General features: G+C 37.1%; 1 protein-coding gene across 5 annotated transcripts in view; it reads left to right on the forward strand.

Moving 5' to 3' along the window:
* LOC148867861 (Transducin family protein / WD-40 repeat family protein) overlaps positions 1 to 12601 on the forward strand; it is a 42197-nt gene extending 29596 nt beyond the window's left edge. For 4 of the 5 annotated variants that reach the window (XM_088981670.1, XM_088981669.1, XM_088981671.1 and 1 more), the window contains 10 exons: positions 5093 to 5284; positions 7270 to 7479; positions 7570 to 7662; positions 8048 to 8259; positions 8469 to 8993; positions 9108 to 9188; positions 9366 to 9451; positions 10320 to 11063; positions 11860 to 12013; positions 12123 to 12514. In XM_088981670.1, coding sequence (XP_088837796.1) covers positions 5093 to 5284; positions 7270 to 7479; positions 7570 to 7662; positions 8048 to 8259; positions 8469 to 8993; positions 9108 to 9188; positions 9366 to 9451; positions 10320 to 11063; positions 11860 to 12013; positions 12123 to 12228 — 2403 coding nt within the window. In that variant the 3' untranslated portion in view covers positions 12229 to 12514. Of the gene's footprint in view, positions 1 to 5092; positions 5285 to 7269; positions 7480 to 7569; positions 7663 to 8047; positions 8260 to 8468; positions 8994 to 9107; positions 9189 to 9365; positions 9452 to 10319; positions 11064 to 11859; positions 12014 to 12122 lie in introns of all 5 variants that reach the window. The other variant, XR_016110930.1, reaches the window with a different exon arrangement.
* Positions 12602 to 19264: the final 6663 nt, after the last annotated feature.

Raw genomic sequence — 19264 nt, forward strand, 5'->3', positions numbered from 1 at the left:
GGCAACTTCAATTCCAAGAAAGTACTTTAGTGAACCCAAATCTTTCACTACAAATTGGGAGGCTAGGAACTCCTTCAACCTTTGTATTTCTGAGCTCCAGTTTCTTGTAATGATGATATCATCCATATACACTATCAACACAGTAACATGTTCCTGACATCTCTTCGCAAAGAGAGTGTGGTTAGATTGACATTGTTTGAATCCTACTTGCTGGACCGCTATATGAAACTTACTGAACCATGCTCTGGGAGATTGTTTTAAGCCATAGAGGGACTTTCTTAGTTTGCACACCTTATTTTCACTGCCTTTGGCACAGAAACCTGGGGGCTGAACCATGTACACCTTCTCCAGGTCACCATTTAAAAAGGGATTCTTTATATCCAGTTGATGCAATTCCAATCAAAGTTTGCAACCAATGATAAAAGGACACGAATTGAGTTCATCTAAGCTACTTGAACAAACCTCTCATCATAGTTAACACCATAGACTTGAGTGTACCCTTTTGCTACAAGCCTTGCTTTGTACCTTTCAATTGTCCCATCCGCCTTATGTTTCACTTTAAATACCCACTTACAGTCCACTGGGTCTTTCCCTCTTGAAAGATCTACCAACTTCCAAGTCTGATTCTTATGGAGGGCATTAATCTCCTCCTTCATAGCATCTATCCATTAATGGTATTTTAAGGCTTTTGCAACTAGGGGTGAGCAAAAAAAAACTGAAAAACCGAACCAATCAAAACTGAACCGAAAAATTAGTTATCGGTTTGGTGTTTTTAAAAAACTGAAGGTACTGGTTCGGTTTCGGTTAACCAATATAGAAAACCGGCGGTTAACCGAACCGACTGGTATACCTATATTTCTATATATTTTATATATATTTATGTATATTATATATTTTTACATAGTTGTCAAGGCGACAGGGTGCCCTTTGAAGCTCGCCTCGCCTAATCGCTAAGCATTTTTCTATTTCCTACTATAAAATACTTTTTTATTCATTCTTTTTTGAAACTATAATTATAAAATAGACATCGTTAAACTAAAATAATCATTTTGTGTGTTTATATACTAATTTCTTTTTATTATTTTCTTATTTCTTAGGGTTTTAATCAACACGAACATTGCTAAATGCTGTATTGAACCCTCAAAGACTTAAAAACCTGAACCAATAAGTAAGGAAGAACTTAAAATTTTATCTAATCAGCATATTTTCTTCTTCCTTATATTCTTCTTCTAGTTCTACTTCGTCTTCTTCTTCTTCTGCTACTACTACTACTACTACCAATACTTTTTATTTTCTTCTTTTCCTATAACAAAAATAAGGGTTCAGCCCCTATATTTTTTGAATTTTATTTTCCTTCTTCATTTTCTTCTCATGAATATGTTGATTTTCTATACTTTAATATGAAATTTATACTTTTCTTATGAAAATCATGAATAATTATTAAAGAAATATGGTTATGGTACCTAGGGAACTACCCTAAGGTCTATGTTTTTAACATAAAAAAATCCATCGCCTAGGCGACTAGGCAACAAGGCACCCCCCAGTTGCCTAGCCTTGCCTTGGTGCCTTGAATACTATGTATATTTTATATATTATAAATAAATAAATATGCATTATATATAAGTATATATTTATAATATATGATATATGATATATGATATATTATTTATTATTTCAAATATAATACTATATATTTATAATTTTTATTATATATTCATATATATTTTTTTATAATATATATTGTAAAAATTAAAAAACCGAAAAACCGAACCGGCGGTTAACTGATTGGCTTCGGTTCGGTTTCGGTTACTGGTTTTCCAAAAATCGGTAGTACCGGTTTGGTTACAAAAAAAGGCCCACGGTTCGGTTAACCGAACTGTGAGCACCCCTATCTACAACATTTCTATGTATTGGGGATGATGCTATCAACTACAGATAAAAAGGCACAGTGAGGTGGGGAAATGTGATCATAGGAGACATACTAGGTAGTGGGATGTTTGGTAGTGCATGACCTGACTCCCTTTCTTTTAGCAATAGGAACGTCAAGGTCATCCACAATAGAAGTGGGAGCTGGGGATAATTTGGGGGGTCGGCCTAGCATGGCCCAAGCTCATGTGGGCCCGTGCCATGTTGCGGGCTTGGGCCGGGTGGGCTGCAAGTTGTGCCGTGGGCCTGGGCCGTGCCAAGCTGGGCCACAGGTCGAGCCTTGGGCATGGGCCAAACTGGGCCAGATTGTTTTTCTTTTTTTGTTTTTTTGACATTTTTTATTTTTTTGCTAGGTAAAACTAAAATATTTAACTTTCCTTTGGGAGCTATTTGAAAAAATAAGAAATCTAACAAAGAAGTCAAAGAGACAAATACTCAAAGTGAATAATAAATTGGAGGAAAAATAGGAATTTTATTTCATTTAAATTTGAATGATACAAAGCATACAATGGTTGGATGAATGAAATATGAAAATTGGAAAATGGAATAAATTAATAAAATATAAAAATACAATATAGTTACAAATTGAAAATAAAAAATTACGTTATTAAAATATCAAGTAAATTAAATAAAATTAAAACAAAATTTGCAATATTTTGAAAAAATGCTATACAACTATTTAGTATACAAAAATATTGACTTCATCGTTTTCTCCTATTGTTCTTGACTTTGATCATTGTAGGAATTGAAAATGGTTGAGGATAAGGCTATTTATAGGAATTGTTGAATTGGTGTGAAAAGAATGGTGGAGGATAAGGATATTTATAGGAATTGAAAATAATTCAATTGCCCAAAATACCCTAAAAACTAACTATTTTTTAGTTGTTAGGAGGGGTATTTTGGTCATTGTAAGGTTATTTATCACTTTACTCGAAATGCCCCCCTAAACTAGTTATATTATATAGCTGTTAGGGGGCATTTTTGTCATTCTTTCTCCCCCAAAACCAAAATACATAAATACCCGCCTATATTGCTGTTTATAGCTGTTGGGGGGTATTTCTATAAACCCCCTACAAAAAGCTGAAACTAGCCATTGGGGACCCCCCAACAGCTAGTTCATTGTGCAGGACAAGCGCAGCCCGCTACGGGTGCTATGCCACGGGTGGGTCGTGCTGGCATGTGGTCCATGGGCGACACGACATGCATGGTCGTGCCGTACCATGCCGGTCCGTGGACTTGGAACCCTAGGCCCAGTACTGCCCAGACCATTGTGTTGGGCCTGGCACGCCATCGTGTTGTGCTGTGCCAGGCCATGCCAGGCCGTGCCAGGCCATGCCAGGCCATGGGCGGCATAGCTCGATTTACACTTCTACCCCTGTTTACAGGTTGAGGATTCAGCTTGTACCTGGTAAATCTTGGTATAGTGCCTTTGCTCAAAATAGGTGGTTTTGGCCTGTTCTCATATCTCACTAGCAGTGTCTGCCCACATAAAGTTCTTCACATCAGGTTTCATAGTTGCAAGAAGCCAAGACATCACCATTACTGTTTTCTTGGTCCCACCTATCATGTTAAGCTGTTACAGGTTGAGGATTCAGCTTGTACCTGGTAAATCTTGGCATAGTGCCTTTGCTCAGAATAGGTGGTTTTGGCCTGTTCTCATATCTCACTAGCAGTGTCTGCCCACATAAAGTTCTTCACATCAGGTTTCATGGTTGCAAGAAGCCAGGACATCACCATTACTGTTCTCTTGGTCCCACCTATCATGTTAAGCTGTCCCATCCTTGGGTTTTTTCACTCTTCCATTTATGTAGCCAGCTTTTCCCCTTGCTGTTACCTAAATTTTACACCTTTAGCCCACTCTAGGTAGTTCAGGCCATTTAAAGGGGTAATTGGCATGGGAAACATCATATTTTCTGCTCCCATACCAGCTCTACTATGGGTTGATGTAACCCCAGATGAGGCAAAATTCATCATTTGCCATTGACAGAAACAAAGGTTACATGACCACACTCAATCCACCGGTCCACAAGACCAGTCCCCACACAACTACTACCTCTCCAAGTCATAATTAGGGCACTAAACACCAAAAGATCTGCTTCTGAAATAAAGAACCCAATGCTGAAACCTACTGGCAGCACTTGAACAGTTCAAAAAACCAGTCCAAAAATAACAAACCATACTGCTGAAATCCTCTAGCATCAATTAAACCATCCAGGGAATTCATCCAAAAAAACAAAAAAGAAATAAACCATCCAGGGACAGTACAAAAATTAGAGTTCAGTCACCATTGGTCTATGCGCAACACACGCCAACCAATCACAGTACATACCTGTGACGAAAGGGGATCACACACCCCTTACAGCACATGTACGAAGGTGCAGGTCCAAGATCAAGTCTTCACAGCATTGGCCAAAGGAAAGAGAGCCTTCACAGCATCGGTCCCCTCCTACTAGGGTTACCTTGGTGCTACGACCAAGGAAGAACCCAGAAAAAACAGCGACAGTTGGTTCTGATCAGTCCGATTAGGGTTTTGTCTTCATTGTCCAAGAATCAGAGAAACTGGGTGGAATGAATGTGATTCAGAGGAGAAAAGAGCCTCCTATCGCCCAGTTATGCTCTGATACCATGTTTTCTTTCTAGAAGAGAGAGAGAAGAGAGAAAAGAAGAGAAGAGGAAGAAAGTGTTTGAGAGTCAAAATGTTGGGCTGGCGGTGCCCAGCTTTCTATTTATATTAACATGATGTAAAATAAAAGAAAAGAGAGATTACAAATATGCCCCTGGTGGCACACCTTAATAATAACAACTTAAAACAAGGAAAAGAACACTCTGACAGCATCCTAGGCTGAAGCACTCTAACAGCAGAAATAAAAACTAAGTCTAACAACATATCACAACATGAATAATATTTTTATATCGTATAAATATGACGTCAGGTGGGTTTACCCAGTGGTCGGACCATCTGATTGACCTAGCAGCCTTTACTGTTTTGTATATGGTCTGAGACTCTGAGTCTTATAACAATGCTCTAAAATGACTGGGAAATACCAAATTTTAGGAATCTTCTTGGTAGCTACTTATTTCTTCAGAAAAACGTTTATTGTAGTTTTGGTTTTTATTTGCATCTCAAGTACTACTCTGAACAGACTATTTGCTCAACTTCTTGTAGGTTCTAGTTTGTGGGGATCAACGTGGAAATTTAACTGTGTTCCCTCTGTCAAAGAACCTCTTACAGGCGACTTCCATTGCACCAGGAGTGAAGATCCCTCCATTAAACTATTTCAAAGGAGCTCATGGCATATCAAGCATTGCCAGCATTTCAATAGCTCAATTCTGTGTTAATCAAGTTGATATACGCTCAGTAAGGCCTGACCTAAGCTGATAGAGATGCCAAGCAATTTATCTTATGACTGTAAATCTGGTTTGTTTAAGTGTTTTACCATGGAATCAACAGTTTGTGGACACTCTAAAACTTTGATAACCAAAACTTGAAAAGGTTATTGACTTGGTTGTTAGATTATGAACATCAATATATGCCAGAAAATCCATGATATATTTGTAAAACAATATGAAATTTCTAGTGATAACCTAGAGTTTTTGTAATGTAGGACAGGGTAGGGGTCCTATCTGGTGGGCTTTGTGGGATAGAGGGGCTTGGATGGTAAAGAATGAAGAATAGGGATGAGGAAGCAACTAAACAGCTTACTGTTCACCAAAGAATGAGCAAAAAATTAGAAAGACGGCCTCTTGCTGTTATGGTAAACAGCAAAGAGAGAGATTTTTTTTTTTGAAAAGGTAAGGTAAATTTATTAGATTAAAATTTTAAGAGTACAAAACAGAACCTGCCAACAAGGCAAGCCTGAGAACCCCCCATTACAAGCACCAAATTGACTGATTTCTCAGTAACTGAGCTACATTTATATGTTTGAATTCTGGGGTGACTGAAATCCAGGATATCAGTTTACCAACAGCCATCTGACAAATTTCCTCAGGCCCTCTCACTCTTTGTTTAAAAATTCTGTTGTTTCTCTCAGACCAAATAGCCCAAATCACTGCTTCCGGGATGGAGGTCCTGACCAGTTTCCCTCTTTTCTTCAAATTACTGATCTTCCAGCTACAGAGCAAATCCTTAACAGATTTTGGCATGACCCAACATATCCCCACAGCCTTCAAGTGGTACCACACCTGGGCAGCAAATGGGCAGTGAATGCAGAGATGATCCGTAGACGAAGGATGATCATCACAAAGGGCACAAGACTTATCCGGGATCTGCAAGCCTCTTCTTTCAAGATTAGTTCTGGACAGACATTTATTTAAGGCCATTGTCCAGACAAAGAAATTATCTTTTGATGGGCTAACTGAATTCCAAACTTGCTCAGCAGGAAAGTCCTCCACTGCCACTCTACTACTGAGTCTACTGGCCATAGATTTTAAAGAGATAGATCACTTAGAAGAAGTGGGTGAGGTGGGAAAAAGAGAAAAATTCCTGACATCAAAATTTACCAAACCAAACTTTATTTCATCAAATCAATCCTTAATTGCAATTACAATGACCCTATTTGTAGACTCAATTTATGGACTGAGATGTCCCTTTACAGACTCCAATTTGGAGTAGAAAACTAACACAAATCAACTTCTAATTGCTTTAAAGCTAAGGAAAATCCATAGATATCCTATAGGGATACTCAAATGAGGAATGCAATTCCTAAACAACTATAATAATACTTCCTAATCCTACTAGAACTAATTTAATGTAAAGACACCAGACATCATAAAAAATGGAAAATCTTGAATTTACCATAAATAGTAATTATGGGAATCATTATAAATAGTAAGTATGAAAATTACCTCAAATAGTAGTTCCTAGTTCTCCATTTGTTTATAATGCAATTTCATTTGCACTAAGCCCAAATGCATTGGAGTATAAATGTGAAGAGTGTAAATTCTGGTTCAGTTTTGCTTTGAATTTTACATTGCTTTGCTTTAGGTTTTGTTTTCCTTCATTTACACTGCAAACAAAAATTGCATTGAAAAAAAAACTAGGCCTAAATAACAGTAAATTTCTGGAAAACATAAAACCCTATTCTTAACTCTCAAGGCACCTACAACTAGAAAATAAATTAAAAAAACTCAAACAATGCTGATATCCCAGCAGCCAAAATTTTTGAAATAAAAAACTCATATTTCTCAATGGATTCCTTGCTTCCATATCTGCATAATTTCAGGATTCTGTTAAATCTAAGGGAATATCTTTGAATATCAAACTTATAAGATGCCTTTAACACAACTTGGAAAGAGAACTTTGATACATTAGTTCAGTTGATTACCTGTTTTTGTCTTGTCCAGACTGGAGCAGATGGCTGTGTATGCTACTTTAAATATGACAGGGATTGGAAAAGTTTGGAATTTACAGGAATGAAGCAAGTGAAAGAACTAAGTTTGATCCATTCTGTTTCCAGTGATGCCAACACTGATGAAGACCTGGCATGCGGTAACTATGCAATAGGTTTTGCTTCAGCAGATTTTATAATGTGGAACTTAACAAATGAAACAAAGGTATTCCCTCTTGTTCTCTTCCAAGTTACGGTATATGTTTCATTCTCTATTATTTGTCTTTGTGGATACAAAAGGATGAATGTTGTATAGGTGGTAGAAATTCCATGTGGTGGATGGCGGCGTCCTTATTCTTATTATCTTGGTGATGCACCCGATATCCAAAACTGCTTTGCCTTTGTCAAGGTTTGAATCTACCTTCTTTTTTGAGGAAATTTTTGGTATAACTCTAAATCATATAGATTGTAAGGATGGTGAACTGATGGAATGAGGCACATTGTTTATATGGACCCATCTGGAAGTTCTAATCAAAATTTGACCTAATGTTATTATCCTACTTTATTCTCTTGGAAATCAGCATACATGTTATGAAAAATGGACAATCTTGCAGTCAGGATCATTTGATTCTGGGCTTAGAAACATGCAGAGAGGGACCTTGAGGAGTGGTATTATCTGATTCACAGGATATACGAGGATATCCTTCATGATCTTACTTGAGTAACAGAAAAGAAGTTATATTTGCGTCATTATTTATTTCACATTTCTTGTCATTTTACCTTCCGATGTTCAGGATCATGCTGTTCATATCCATAGACTCTGGGAACCAGCAAGTGAGAAGAAGTCCATTCCTCGTGTTCTGCACATGCAAACCCATGGAAGAGAGATACACTCGTTGTGTTTTGTCTCTGAAGGTACACAATTTGCAGACAGAAGCAGCAATCACTTTACTAGGTCAAGCTGGATCGCAACAGGAAGTGAGGATGGAAGTGTGAGACTGACAAGGTATGACAGTATCAAAAAATTTCTATTTAGAGATCTGACATAAGAAAATAATGAAGCAATTATACATACGACAAACACACACATCTACATACATAATTCTTGTTCATCTGTTTGCTGCTTTTTTTTTTCGTTTTTCATTTTTGGCTTGTGAGCATTGAAATGACACTGCAATTGAAGGAAGTAAGTTAACATCAGGATTCATGATATAGGTATTCTTCTGAAACTAAGGGTTGGTCTACATCCAAGTTGCTGGGGGAACATGTTGGTGGATCAGCTGTGCGATCAATTTGCTTTGTGTCAAAAACACACACAACTTTAGAATATAAATCCTACATCTCTAATGACAAGAATGGAAACAAGGTGATGCCAGATAACAGAGACAATCAGTTACTCATTTCTGTTGGGGCAAAGAGGGTCTTAACTTCCTGGCTTCTCCGAAATAGGAGGCTGGGCAATAAGGAAGAGACATTTGGTGATCCACCCATTAATAGCTTTACTCCCTCAAATAATAATTCATCAATGTCATTCCAATGGCTTTCCACTGACATGCCATCAAAGTTCTCTAGTACTCATAAAAGGGTAGAAAACACTTCTAATATGACAACAAATTCAAAATATAGATCACATACTGAAGATGGGAGGATGGAGTTGGAGTGTAAGGTTAGTGAAAAAAATGAAGATGACTGGAGATATTTGGCCGTTACTGCATTTCTTGTTAAAGGCACTGATTGCAGGTATGATGTGACAACTCCAGCCGTCTTCATTTTAATTTACTCTTTCTGTTAATTTCTCAGTTTTGACCTCCAATCTCAAATGGGTTAACAAGTTCTTCCATTGTTCCCTATCAGGTTGACAGTCTGTTTCGTTGTTGTTTCTTGTTCGGACGCCACACTTGTATTACGAGCTCTCCTTCTCCCCTATCGGCTCTGGTGCGTTTACATCAACCATTTGTTTTTTAAACATGTCCCATGGTTCGTGTTGTTTGTTTTACGCTTCATCCTTACCACCTGAGTGATGAATTCTCTTTTCACTTGTCTTATGCGGTGATTTTCTTCTTTTTTTTTTTTTTTTTTTTTTTTTTTTTTTTTTTTTTTTTTAACTTTCAGGTTTGATGTGGCTCTACTAGTTCCCTTATCATCTCCTGTTCTGTCACTGCAGCATGCGGTTATTCCTATATATGCCCCTCCTAAAGGTAAGTTTTATTTACGTTTGATTTTTCAGAGCAGGTCTATAGTGTTGAACAAGTATTGGAGTTTTCTAATAATTTTGCCCAATAAATAATCCAAATGATCGTAGTCTTATCCCAACTATATGGGGTCGGCTACATGAATCCTGCTTTGCCATCATTTTGTTTAAAGCCATATCCAGCAATAAATAGTCTAAATATGAACGATTATTTCTTTTTTAAGGATCCAATTGATTGGATGGACATTTTTAAATGGGCCCGGTGACTTCTGCAGTCTTAGTAGTCTAATTCTAAGTTTTTAACATGAAGTGACACATCAGAGATGATGCATTTCTTTATGTTATTTATGTTTTTGACGTACCATAGTACACAATAGGGATATAGCATGGATCATTTTTCATTATTTTATTATTTTATTATTTTATTTTCTTATTCTTCTTAGGTGTATTTATGTAATTGGCCATGCTTAGAAAAAAATATAATATGCAATTATATATATATAACCAAAAATATCTTTGTGTTTTTACGAGAAATAATCTGTTTTCAAAGCAGATGGTTTTGATTTACTTTTGGAACTGGCAACAAGAAAAACACTCCATGTTGGAGAACGCCCCCAAAGTCTAAGGTGTTTTCTTTATATATAAAAAATAATATTAAATCTGAAACATATTTAAATGTGTAACTTTATCCATGAGCTCCTCTCTGAGACCGGGTGCTTTTGTAATGAGAGCCTTGGGGAATTTGCCAATATTGAGAGAAATTTCTCTACATCAAATTTCCTTTTCAACCATTAGTTGTCATTTGCAGTTAGATTTTTAGCATCCTAATTGTTCTACTTTTTCAGCTTTACTGGAATTAACTTATCTATTCACAGGTAGGATTCAAATTGGAAGTGCATATATTGTTGTTGGTGGGTCCACTGATGGAAGCATTAGCTTCTGGGATCTGACTAAAAGTGTTAATGGTTTAATGCAACAAATCTCGATCCTCCAACCAGAAAAGGTCATTGACTGTCAGAAGAGGCCCAGAACAGGAAGAGGAAGCCAGGGTGGACGGTGGTGGAGATCATCAAGTAATCAGCCCTCCAAAGCAAAAAAGAGAGTTACCGTGGACGTGAATAAAAGAGGGGATACCAATGGTCATTTAGTTGATTCTGAAGGATGTGGAAGCTCATCCGACTTGAGTAATCCAAACAAATGCACTATAGATTACCCTCAAACTATTGATCCTGCCAATTCGTCTGAGTCAGATATGCACACAGATAAATCGCCATTCGAAACTTGTGAAGTGCACCCCTTGCATGTTCTGAAACATATCCACCAATCTGGTGTCAATTGTATTCATGTTTCAAATATTAGGGACTGGAGAGATGATCGGTTTGGATATGTTTACTATGTATTAAGTGGGGGAGACGACCAAGCAGTTCACTGTCTTACCTTTGACTTGGTTCTACAGCCAACAAGCCATGACGCTGAAAACAAGAAAGTTGATGATACTGCAAATCAGACAGCAGAATTATGTGACATGGGGAAGTCTTCTTTTTATGGAGAAAAGGAGTATGGGTTGAGGCTCTTATATCATGAAAGAATTGCTTCAGCTCACAGCTCTGCTGTAAAAGGTAAAAGATAGTTATTCTTGACAAATTTTATCTCAGCACTAGTTTTGCAGTAGGCAAAAGGTATTCTGTGTTGTATAGTGTGTTCTCATCAGCCTTCAGCCCCATAGACCTCCATGGTCATAAGATACCCAAATATAGCAAAGACATGCCTGGACCAGGTGTCAAACATGTAATTTACATAAAAAATTGCTTTGTTCCACCTATGGACAGTTATCCTGGTATCATGTCTGTACGCTAATAATAAAAAACATCTAAACTTTCAACTTTGACTTAGAAGATACTCAATTATTCATAAAACAAGGAGCTTATATTAGACATAATTTTTTGCGCCGAAACTTATTCTATGAATAAGGGCAAGGAGATGACCATAAAAAAGGGTTAAAGAAGGGAGAGTTTGCCAAGTGGAAGATTCCTAGGTCGCTTAATTTTCCTCTAAGGCTATGTTTAGTTTGAAGGAAGAAGTAGGGAAGCCTATACAAGGTTTGTAAAGGTTTCCCTACATTTCCCTTCCTTTCCCTACTTTTTCCTTCAAACCAAACACAGCCTAAAGGTCCCAATCAGCAAACCTGTCTCCATCTCATTTTCAAAAGAATATTTATAAAACAGGCAAAGCTTTGTCTACCTTTGTATATGTTTTCTAGATTGCTTTCACTCCTCTTGAAAGACGCTGCTTTCAAAAACCCTAGGAAAATCCACCGTATATATATGTATAACATAAATATAATATGATATAATGAGATTTGTAACCATGAAATTGGATGGAATGTGGGTTTTCACTAAAATATTCTTCGTGAAGGTGTCTGGACAGATGGGATTTGGGCGTTTTCTACCGGTCTTGATCAACGAGTTAGATGTTGGCATGTTGAGGAACATGGTGAGCTTACCGAGCATTCACATTTGATCATTAGTGTGCCAGAGCCAGAGACCATAGATGCTAGAGCCTGTGGCAGGTGAGCCAGCAGCTATCTTAATTTCCGCCCATTGGCAATTTGTGGTGACTGCTAACTGGTAACAAAGAAAGTGCTAACATAAACGATTTTTCTTGTTGATCAATTTCAGCAACCGATACTGGATTGCAGTAGGTGGAAGAGGGATACAAATGGTTGAGTTCTATTCATCAGGTGATGGTGATAAAGAACGAAATGATCCACATCTATATATCTGACACTCTGGGTGTTGACAACGTGGTACGTTATTGTTCAACCACTTGTTAATTTCTCCACATTTTTTATGAACATTGATTGATTTTCACTTATCAGTGGGAGAGTAGTAGATGGGACAGGGTGACCCGGTGAGCTCTCCGGGTCCCTGTTGTTTGAATGATTTAATCCGCCTGTTGACCCATAAAACCATGACCCAGGGAGTTTTGAAGTTCTCTGGTTTTCTATCTAGTCCGAGTCTGACAATACTGTATAAATTGACTGTAATCCATAAGTTTTTTTTTCCCTACATTTAGATGACCATTTTATTTTATTGTTTATTATCGTCATCCAACTGAAAAAGAAAAATAAAAACAAAGTACTTAGTACTGGCTACCACCACCTTGAAGTGGATAAGTGCAAATGATGATGCAGTGCACGCCTTTGGAAGCTGTAATGTAAGTCTAATATTTTAATCATCGTGTTAAAGTAATCAAGTGTTCCTCGAAAATACAAATACCAAATGATCCTATGAATGCTTAAGAATTTAAAATTAATTTTCAGCACATAATTTTATAATTTCTATCTGTAACTTAAAGTTGATCCGAGTGTTACTCCCGTCTGAGGGTTCTTCAACTTTGATGTTTTAGACCTGGATATCCTTGCAATAGCTTGCACGTTCAAACTACTTTAGCATAGATATTCTTTTAATTCATAAAATAATCTGGAATAACATGTTTGTTTCGAGCCTCCAGAGGGAAACAATATTGGTATCTCAATTGAGTTCGGATCTAGTCCCAACAACCATTGTAGCCATCCATTGGGAATATCTCCTTTGTCTTTTATAATGAGAAGTTCCCGATGTAACTATTGGGACAAGATTCGAACTTATCTTAATTGGCTTCGGTAGAACAAAAAGCAGTGGCAGCATCTTATATTGGGATTTGCTCTTCATAGAATGGTCCTTACAGCCACATCCCACTGTGCATTAAGAATATCTCCTATGACTAATAACATACAAGTATGTGAAATGTTTTTGATGTGTGTTGGGACATGCTGTAAGGTTTTGAGGAGCAATATGTGAGGGGCGGATCCAGACACCAGCTACCTATGGATGTATCATTTTTGTTCTAGTGTCAAATGGGTCATCTGTCAAAGGTACTTGCTTTAAAAGAACCGTAAGAAGGCTTTAGGCTAATTGCAGCAGACTTGGGATTGAATCCTCTCTTCATTAGTTTGGGAATTTAGGCTGATTGTAGCAGACTTGGGATTGAATCCTCTTCATTGGTTGGGAAGAGGCTGGGGTGCTTAGCCCCATTAAATGAAAACATAAGATTTTTTTTTTTGTTTAGAAAATGAAAAAGAAAAACATAAGAAAAATTGTTTGTTTGAAAAACATAACGCTGTGTTTGGTTGCGGTGCAATTTTATTTGTAATTTTGTACTATTTCAAATGCATAGGAGTGCAAATGAAAAAAATGCAAATTCTTATTTAATTTTATTTTGAGTTTTTATGTTAATTTGCTTCATTTTTTAATTACTTCATTTGTATTGTAATCGAACAAAAATAAGTCAAAATTTACACTTAAATCATTTGCATTTCCACAATTTTGCATCAGTACAAATTTATTTACATTGCAATCAAAGACAGCCTAACAAATTTTTTTTTTCTTGATAGGTGAAAAAGCGTAAGCTTTCAGTCCATCCATTTATAGTGTATGGTACAATATACAATGGTTTTTTTCGCATGCTGATTTGTTAAATAATAAGTAATAAATATCTAGCATTTAAATAATGGTAAAAGGGATTAAATACACGCGGCCTGAATAAGTGAATAGTATTTATGAAAAAAAATATATATTAAGCATATCGATGACTTTACTCTTACACGTAGACGTAGATAGAGAGATGGATGGTTATACATACAAATACAAATGGATGGTGGTGGTGGATAACTACTGGGAGGGAAAGTCTGGATTTGCTCCGCGTAGAGTGTGCCTCACACCAACCTCATAACACTTGTTCTGAGGAATATCTGAATTCTGGAAGGAATCTTAAAATCATTTTAAAAACATAAACAGAGGAGAGGTTGAAGTATTTGTTAGAAACCTCAAGAGTGGGTGAAATGGTTTTCCAAAATCCATATCTACCAGCTCACCTTGACTCTTATTATTAAAATGTTAATGGTAACGGTTGCGGTTTGATTCACTACCTCATTGGAAAATGGGAAGTACAAAACCTTTTAGAAACATGGATGCGTGGTCTTATATCATCTTTTATGATAGGGGGAAAAGTTTTTCAATTGACTCTAATATCTATAGCCTTAGGATGGATGTAGGATGTAGTAGGAGATCTCACATCCTTTGTCACAGGGCTCTTTCTGGTTTCTGCGTGACACATCAATATGACTCCATGCAACAACAGTAATGGAAATTGGAAACATGGTGATTGACAAATTAACCACGTGGAACGAGGCTGTAGCCAGCTTACGTATGAGAGAGAAAAAGAGAGTCAAAGCTTTTAATTTAGCACTAGCTACTAGCTATACATTTTGCATGGGTTTGAACAGTTATTGTCAATCTATCTACCTTCTTCCTTCTTCCCTGCTGCCTACACTCAGACCCGGCCCACGTGATTTACGCCCCCCCCAAAATGAATAGCTTACCCACGCGAGATGCAACCATGCCAATTGCATTGTCATACCAAACGCTTATGAGCCCCACAATCTCTCTCTCTCTCTCACAGCGCACCTCTGAGTGATATTTGTCATTTTGTTGTGCTGATTTACTTCAAAGTGGGATGTGATAAGGTGATAGTATCATTATAGTATATATAACTGTCTTTATCATACTTTCCCATTTTCCTTTCTGAAATAAGCATAAGCATAGCATGTGAAATTTGGGAATCCATTCCAACCCCACAAAATAATTCTACGTCTCAACCAGTGTTCTCAAAATCGGATTGGACTGGATGGTAGGATTGGAAAAATCGGGAATTAGTCATTTTCGTTTTACTTTAAAAGCCTATTTTAATAAAAAAACCATTGATTTAATCAACAAATCGCTGACCTAAGCGATTGAACTGTTAACCTGAACAATGCCTTTTAACCATTTCTTTTAATCTTTTTGTCAGAACAGACTGTCTGTTCAGACCAGAAAATTGGATCGCTCCACCCAGGAACCAAAGCCCAAAACAGTTCCCTCTCCCATCCGGTTTTAAAAACCTTGATCTCACCTCTTCTTCGTATGTATTTATATTCACATTGAGAGACGGAGACGGATAGAGTATTCTTACTCTATACATCATTAATAATCTAGGTTTGTGCTGCTTCAATTTTTTTTTTCTCATGGTAGGTTATTCTACTCTACCATTGTTTTTCTTTCGTATTTGCATAACAAAATTCGCCACTATCAACTTTTCTATAATCGGAGTTTTTGGGTTATCAAATAAAAACAAGTTTATAAAAAAAAAAAAATCCTTGTGATTTACTATTATTTTTTAATCCTAGCTTAATTTCCAGGTATGGTGGGGAGTTTGGTTGGGTGAGAACTGACAACTTGTCTTTTAGCAAGAGCATGAAGAGGGCCATTTGCAGTTGGGGGTGGCACATGCCTACATCTTCTTAATTAATTATTATTTCTTATTATATGTATATATAGAGAGTAGAGAGTCAACTAACTATTCATAAAACTCCAAACTTGGCCTCTATGTTAATGTTAATTGCTCTAATACATACAATTAATATACCTACCTATATATAAGAGATACAAATCATCCATCATCTATTCAATCATTCCTTCTTTTAATGAAAAACATGAGTACTTACCATTACTTAAACAAAATTATATCATGGTTCTTCCTTTTCCCCTTGTCTTATACTATATTTAACGTGGAATCCAACATCACATGAACGTGGGATGCACCCATTCATCATACCTTCTAAACGAAAATGTCTAAGCATGATTAATTTGTTAATGTATTAGCCAATAATCATCTCTTTTTTGATAAAAGATTTCCTAAGACTCTTAAGTTATATTTGATTTGAAAGAAAAGGTAGATAAACTTATACAAAGTTTGTAAAAGTTTTTTTTTTTTTGTTTTTTCCTTCGTTTTCCTACTTTTTCCTTCAAATCAAACACGGTTTTAGTGAAATTGAACATTGGCACTGTTTTTAACCAAACACCAGATGTGATATTTTGTTTGTTACCTTCAAACACTAAGTATGTTTATATCTTATTGAGGAATTCGGATCCACAATACATTGTTAGTGGCATTGGCTCCAACTAGATAATATTAAGATAATATTAAGAACATCAATTATACTTTATATCACTAATATTCCTAATGTGCGGTTAGTAACATGTTATGGTCAGCAGATCCAAAGTCTTTATTGAGCGGTTTTCGGATTGTTGCATGATAGCAGGAAATATGATGTCATCTTTTTTATTTAAAAAGTTATATATCCATAAAAAAAAAGGTTAAAGAAACCTGTCACTATAAGCTACCAACACCCATGACTCGCCGACTTACACGTCGATATTGGAAATGGCTCAAGTTTGAACGGGAAAGCCGGGAGGGCTTCACCTTTTAATCGGCTATCGTCACCATTATTCACCAACCACGGGCAACCGAAACGTGTAGGTGGCCCAACCTTTTCGGAGCCCTGTGCCCATTGCTTGCTTTCTAGGAACACCACTTGCTTTTGAATTTTGTCCTGATCCAACAACTTCCCCCACTTTCTCCCAAGGGGCCACCTGCTAGATTCTAACGTCACCGCGGTAGCTGAGCCGTCGGCTCTGGGAATTCTCGGCTTCCGCTTATAGAGCTTTTAGTTGGGAAAATGCCTACAGCATACTCCCTCAGCCTCAGCTGGCTCGTCTGATTAGAAAATTATAAAATGGTTTGGTTGGTAAACAAACCCCCTTACCTTTCATATTCTTATCTCATTTAATTTCTATGTACATTGACCGGAGAAGGGTAACTGTATGAATTCAACACAGCCTTCCTTGATACCGACTTGTAGCAGTGGAGAGTGGAGGGACGACCATCTCAATCCTTCTCCTCCACCCAGGACCTACCTACCAAATACCAACGCCGCAGCAAGGATATCAACAACTTAAATGAATACAACCTTGATTCTGGCTAGATTAATCGTCAATGTCACCATCGAGAGAGAGAGAGATGGTCCAACCTTTACCAAATTCCAATCCCCAGAGAAAACAGGTATGTAGCGCGTTAGCTCAGAAGCTTTAGTAAATGAACGAAACCAAAGGAGGAGCTAACTACCGACCAACCATCCATTGAACCCATGCTTGCTTTCTACTGTTATCATGTTATCGATTGGCCGATGAAATTGTTTAGTTTAGAGTATAGATGATAATGTGGCAGGTTGGATAGAGAAAATATATCTGCTGCAATTCTGATCACATGCGACTCCAATGAAATGTGTACACACAGACACCAGATCATACACTGAACTCACATATGCTTCTTTAAATGCAGGTGTATTTGTTTTTCATGGCATAGCATGCGACCATGAATCTCTCAGCTGGATAGTAGAAAAATCAAGTCCCGAGGCGCAAGCTAATTAATTAACAGAATTTGTATGCATTAATTAAGGAGAAGTAAAAGCTATGAGACTATAACGTCATCAACTCACATTTGTGTCCAAGCAGCAGGAAACAACAAAATCAAAGCCTTCGAGTTGTGAACCATAGTTAAATGAATTAATATTTTAGTGGTAGGGGTGGTCACAACTCACAAGCCGAGCTTTTTATGATATTGAGATCGGTTCATGAAAAGCTCGCATTTGATTAATTGAACCGAGTTCAAGCTCAATAAAACACGTCTGATGAGGTCCGTGACCCTAATCAAGATTCTTTCTCTCTCTATATATATATATATATAATTTTTAATTTTTTATATTTCAAATAAAAGATAATTTTTTTTATATGTATAATTTTTACTTTTATAAAACGTTTAGTTTACAATCCAGTTCAAACTTGCAAGTATTTTTATTCAAGATGAATTCTAACTCAAGTCTCTAATTTGAATCGATCTTGAATTTTAATTCAAGTTTTATAGTTTATTTGACGAGCCAAGCTTGAATAGTTAGATGTTTGACTTGAATCCACCTCTACTTAGGTGGGATCACAGCTTAGTACTGTTATAAAAAAATGAACTCGATTCAAGTGGAATTCACCCCTACTTGGTGGGATCACAGCTTAGTACTGTTATAAAAAAATGAACTCGACTCAAGTCGAATTCACCCCTACTTAGTGGGATCACAACTCGATACTGTTACTGCAAAATGTACCTGACTTGGCTCAAATCCATCCCTATTTGGTGGGATTACAGCTAGATACTGTTATAGAAAAATGAACTCTAATGTGATTTAGGATCCATTTGGTTTGCAGTCGGAATTGGAATTCTCTGAAATCAGAATCAGAATGGTCAATTCCAATAATATGTTTGGTTAGATAAGAGTGAGAATAGAAATTGGAATCAATAGGAAAATGATTTCATTCCCAAGGGAAGGGTTGAGAATGACCAAAAAGGAAATGGGATTTCGACTCCACCCAACCAAATAGTTGGAATTAGAATAATCCATTCAAGACCTCTATTCCCATTAACCAAACAGAGCCTTAGTGAAAGAGGAAGTTGAGGATGAGCTGTGGAACTTGGACTGATTTTGTTTGATGAGGCAACGTCTACGGGCATTAGAATTGAATTGTATGTATGGCTTTATGGCTTTTATTTGTTTATAGAGGTTGGCTTTACGGCTTTTCTTTTCTTTTATTTCCTAGTGTAATAATGATAAAAGAGAAAGGTCATAGCTGAGCTGGGTTAGGGTGGATACAGCCAGTGAGCAATAGCAAAGCTGAGACAAACTAGGGAGTCGGGGACCACCCCGTTACAGGGCCCTGAGTCAGACACGTGGGGATGGGGGTCAGTCATTGTCCTCACTCTCGCACTCCAGCGGCCAAGGCCAGCCTCGGTCACCGCTCCGCCCAATTGACCTCTAAACAAAATTATCCACCCCTTACTATTCTACAGATCCACT

This window comes from Nelumbo lutea, chromosome 3, assembly GCF_056320005.1.
Source record: "Nelumbo lutea isolate HS-2025 chromosome 3, American lotus-T2T, whole genome shotgun sequence".
NCBI lineage: Eukaryota > Viridiplantae > Streptophyta > Magnoliopsida > Proteales > Nelumbonaceae > Nelumbo > Nelumbo lutea.